This window comes from Epinephelus moara, chromosome 13 (assembly GCF_006386435.1).
Source record: "Epinephelus moara isolate mb chromosome 13, YSFRI_EMoa_1.0, whole genome shotgun sequence".
Classification (NCBI taxonomy): domain Eukaryota; kingdom Metazoa; phylum Chordata; class Actinopteri; order Perciformes; family Serranidae; genus Epinephelus; species Epinephelus moara.
The window spans coordinates 14599093-14604019 of NC_065518.1; the positions used below are offsets into that span (position 1 = coordinate 14599093).

The 4927-nt window shown below is 42.8% G+C and overlaps 1 protein-coding gene across 1 annotated transcript in view; it reads right to left on the reverse strand.

Annotated features, from left to right (window-relative positions):
• tbata (thymus, brain and testes associated) overlaps positions 1 to 3626 on the reverse strand; it is a 16020-nt gene extending 12394 nt beyond the window's left edge. Inside the window, exons 1-2 of the mRNA XM_050059668.1 lie at positions 3560 to 3626; positions 3109 to 3336 (exon numbers count right to left, since the gene is read on the reverse strand). Of these exons, the coding sequence (XP_049915625.1) occupies positions 3109 to 3295 (187 nt within the window). The 5' untranslated portion in view covers positions 3296 to 3336; positions 3560 to 3626. The remainder of the gene's footprint in view (positions 1 to 3108; positions 3337 to 3559) is intronic.
• Positions 3627 to 4927: the final 1301 nt, after the last annotated feature.

Here is a 4927-nt window from a genome sequence, read left to right on the forward strand (position 1 = left end):
AACATTGAAATTAAAATAGCAGCAAGACTCCACACACTTGTGCTTTGGCGCCCTAATAAATAAAAAAAGATTAACACCACAAGACATGGTTGACATTTAACAAACAATGCAGCCTTTCCTTTTCAGTTATTTTTGTAGTGTCAGTGCCAGCCTGGTGCTGCTGTTTCCTGTGTGTCTGCATGCTGGCCTGGTGGATTGATAGTAAGTGTTGGAGCGGATTACTGGAATGGACTGCTTGAATCGTGGGCTGGCTGGGCTGGCCGGAAAACCTGGATCGGATTCCATGAAAAACTGGATCGGAGTTCTAGGATCGGCATTTTTCCATGCAGTCCGATCCGATGCCGATGCACGTTTTTGCTAATATCGGCAACCAATGAACATCCCTAATTGGAATATATAGGCTATACATCCTGTTTTCCTGTTCTGTTTCTACATTAATATATAACCATTTTTACCAGCTCAAGAAAAATACATTAAAGTGAGTAATTCATTTACAGTGTGTGTGTGTGTGTGTGTGTGTGTGTGTGTGTGTGTGTGTGTGTGTGGCGCTTTTGTTATGTTGATTTTTATATTGTATTTGTGTTCTAACACTGTGAATTCTTTGCTATAACTTTTATCATTGTTGCTGTTATTGTTATTATTAGCTGACAAGGCCAGTGTCAGTCGTGGAGTTGATGCAGAGGGACAGGATAATGCCAGTCATAGGAGTGAGGAGGAGGAAGAGACAGATGAGGAGGAGATGGAAGAGGAGGTGGAGGAGAAGGATGAGGAAGAGGAGAAGGAGGAGGAAGAGGAGAAGGAGGAGGAAGAGGAGGAGGAGAAGGAGGTAGTTTGCAAGGTTCGCAAGTTGAACCAACTGAGAACCAGCACCAGCACTGGCCCCGAACCAGCACTGGAACTGCTTTGGTGGAAAAGGGGTAAATATTGAGTCCTAACACTTGGAAATGAGTTCACATTTTAGCACCTCTGGTTCCCTCGTCTCAAAAGTGAATGGGTATTTTGAATGGGATTTTTATTAGATGTCTGAAATAAGGTCTGTGATTAAAACAATGGGATTTTTATTAGATGTCTGAAATAAGGTCTGTGATTAAAACAAGCTTGTGCGATTTTCATGTTTTGCTCTTCAACATAAAATATGTCAGTAAATTTTGAATCTTCTATGTGTCTTAAAAAATATGGTTGCTAACAAGTGGCTAAGTGAGAATGTCATCACGGAAGGGATTTTGAAGTGATGCGACCATGGTGTAGTTCAGTTATAGCCTAACGTTAGCTTTTTACTTTACTTTTTTAGATTGCATGTAGGCTTCAAAATTATAAAAGTGGCTTATTTGTAAAGATTATCCTGCTGAACAAACCTGAAGAAAAAGCTGATGGAAATATCCCATTGGCATTTGTTCAGGAAACGGCACTCAGTGTATTTCCTACTTTATCAGTCTGCACCTTGTTTATCGTCCACAGAACGAGACTGCACACAAACATTTTCAGAACATAATAAAACAGGCTGCAGTGAGAGTCTCTCTCCATGGGATATTTAAAAATTGGGGATTTTTTTGTGCATTTAGTCCTTCTCAGGCAAGCTCAGGGGATTAGTGAGGCTGGAGCCCACAGGAGCTACGCTCCACGATGCTTTTTTTCCTCCAAGTAAAGATTGGGATAAATGCAGTTCACATAATTCTGTTGAAATTAATATATATTTTTAAATGCTTTAAGATCCACTCATTACTTAAAGTGTATGTCATAAAACACTAAACCAATTTTCAACGTTGTCACAAAATTTAAGGTGTGCTTATGGATTCACGTCGTCAGCTCATACATTGAGTAACATTACAAGTTGAGTACCACCTTAAAAGTCACCAGCAGTCGGCCCAGTAAATTAGGTTTTTTCTTCTCAGACTCCAGCTGCTGCAAGAGGCAGCAAAACATCCTTTCATTTTATAGTTGTAGTTTACTAATATATGAAAACTCTCCACAGTATGAACAGTGGTTACATGAGCCTCAAAACCAGCCACAACTCAGCCCTGAGCAGAGTGACCGTCCTCTACTGACCAATCAACAGACTGCAGTGTTCACAGCTCCACCTTTTAGTACCAGATCTGTGTGCTAGGTACCCCAACAGAGGGGGGACCAAAAATGGGGACGGTACAGAACAGTTCCATTGGTACCATCCACAACTTTTCACAGTGGAAGCGGGAAAAAAAAACATACCAAACTAAACTGGACCGTGCTGCTCGGTGGAAACAGGGCTTAAATGAAGTCATTGTCACTTGTGCATGTTGCTGCCAGATTAAAAGATGTGGCAAATGAACTCTGAGTGGTTGTGTCTTGAGAGTCCTGTGAGACAAAGTCTTGTCTTTTCTAAGGTGCGTTCACAAGTTAATTTGTTAACAATTCGCCAAAAGAACAAAGCAGGCATATCTTATTGGATGATCCAAATCTTTATCAAAACTTGCCATTTTCAGTGTGGATGTTGTTAGATCAGAGATTGTTGTTTTTCCCAGTAGCGAAGGGAATTTGGAAAAGGTTACTCACAGATAGCGGAAGAAAGGGAGCGAAATCAACACCCAGTGGCAGGATTATAGCCACAGTGTGCATCCGATGAGGCAGACTAGTGCAGCTTTAATAACAATAGAGTCTAAATGGAAGCACAGATTACTAGTAGGTGTCAGGAAATGCAATATGCATTCTTTTAACCGCACAGTACAACAGTAATATTTGTGATGTATTGCAGTAGATGGTGTACTTTCATAAATATGTATTTCTCCATCCAAAAGTGCAATGATAACAAACTGAAAGCTCACACTGAGTGTTGACATTTATACACAGCCCCCCTAAAATGTCATCTATCTTCCATCCATCCAGCCATCTAATTTTGATCTGCTGCCTCTGTCTTCAGGGTGCTCCTTTTTTTACTGGAGCCAAGTGCTCAGGGAAATCAGAAATAAAGGTTCAGAACACCCTCTGACATCTGTTTTGCATAGATGAATAAGAAACCACATTATTGCTGTAATTTATGGAAGCAGAAGCCAATGATTGCTTTAGTTTTCAAATTGCTGTATTAAAAAAAATCAATTTCATAAAGTACAGGAATGTCCTGTGCTGCATGCTCACCTTGAATATGTTTCACCCTGTTTGGATGAGGGTTATGTCGGGAGAAGAATGAGTGATGACTTAAGGTGCCAAAGCGCGCACTGCTTCTCGTTAGCATTGTGGTAAATTCAGGGGTGAACGGCACCTGATTGGTTTGGCTGCGGCTCCTCTCTCCCGTCATCCCACGGGGGTCTGGACTCATCGCCATGTCTTGAAATGACAGCTGCAAGTTTGTTTGTTCTTTTAAATCTGAGGGAGTAACAGAAAAACAGAGTAAAATATTGTTGTGAAGTGCTGTGATAGATACACCAACAGGCTCTTTTGATTGTTGTTGTGACCACACATGCTAAAAACCACTAATAAACTACAAAGATGCCACACAGAGAGCACTCAAACATGATTCAAAACATAAATTAGAGTTTCAAACTTGTGCTCTACCAAGAAAAATTAACTAAATTTATAACCACTTTACCTCTGAAAACATCCTCCAGCTCCTCAGCTTTGGTGCTTCATGTGCTGTGTTTGCCTTTGTTGCTAAGAAACCTTAACTAAACAAGAAACAATGGGATCCGTGCACAGTGAGTGGCTGGCGTCTCAACTTCTTTTAGACAGGATTTACTAGTAGAACTTAACCATTATATGTGATTTAATTAAAGAACGTAGACAAGTGAAGACCTTTCTGATTGTTGAACAGATGGTGAAGTGAATGAAAGTCAACGTTAAGAGTTGTGGGTGAAGCATCTTACACCTCACCACAGAATGTATTATTTTATCAGTTTCCTGCAGCATATAGTTTGGCATACGGTGTGAATTTGGGCTGGGACAATGCCTGTGTCCAGCCAGTGCTGCTGCTTTGTCACTGGCTGTGCTGATCTTCTGGTTCGCCATTGTGTCTGCTCCTGGGCTGATTACCATCAGTGAGACTTCTTGCGCCAGGGCTCTTGCAGACACGAAGGGGAATTCTTCTTCTTGAAGTCTTTGTAGCAAAGGCTAGGTGGACCCTATGCGCTAATAGTAGTAGCTAGCCCATGCCTGCCCCGATGCGGTCTATTCCCTCCTGTCGGCATGCCGTCACTAGGTCTTGCCCTGGTTGTCATCTGCCCTTTCGCAGCAGTCACTGGTTTGCCAGATGTACAGATTCATCAGTTATGTCTTAATGTTACAATCCCTGGAGTTTCAGAACGCTTCATGCAAGAGCAAGAGGTGTTTCGGCCGTGACCACCCAGCAGAGCCACCCCCGACACATATCAGTTGTGCGCCTCAACATCATCGGGTGTTTCGGCTTTATCACAAGACACCCTCCGTTGAGGCAGGCCCACACAGGCCTATCAGACCTGGGTGTGCGTCAGAAGGCTGGCTTCTCCGTGGTCACCAAGGAGCCCAGACGGGATCCTTTCTCTTCAGCCATAGCCAATGACTGCACCTCTCAGCTGTGTTGGCCAGATCCTTGACCACTTTCCTCTGGACCTGCCCATTGATCCCGATTTCCTTGAGGAGCCTAGTGTTGGATCTAGCAACAAAGCCTCTGCAGCCCACCCTGATGGGTCGCACCTCAGCTTTCCAGCCTCTAGTCGCCGCTTCAGTTACAAGGTCAGCGTAGCGCAATCTCTTGTGTTCAAACGCCTCTTTCATGACATCCTCCCAAGGGACAGTTAGTTCTATACGGAAAGCACACTGACAAGACTTCGACCAGCCATAAAAAAATTTTTATAATAATTCCATCAGTCACATTCATTCTTTAAGATTATTCAGCGCAGAATTGGAATATGGATGTGGCATTTTTCCCAGAGGCTCTCCCCTCTGGCTGCATTTTCTGTGAACAGCAGGCATCCAAGAGACA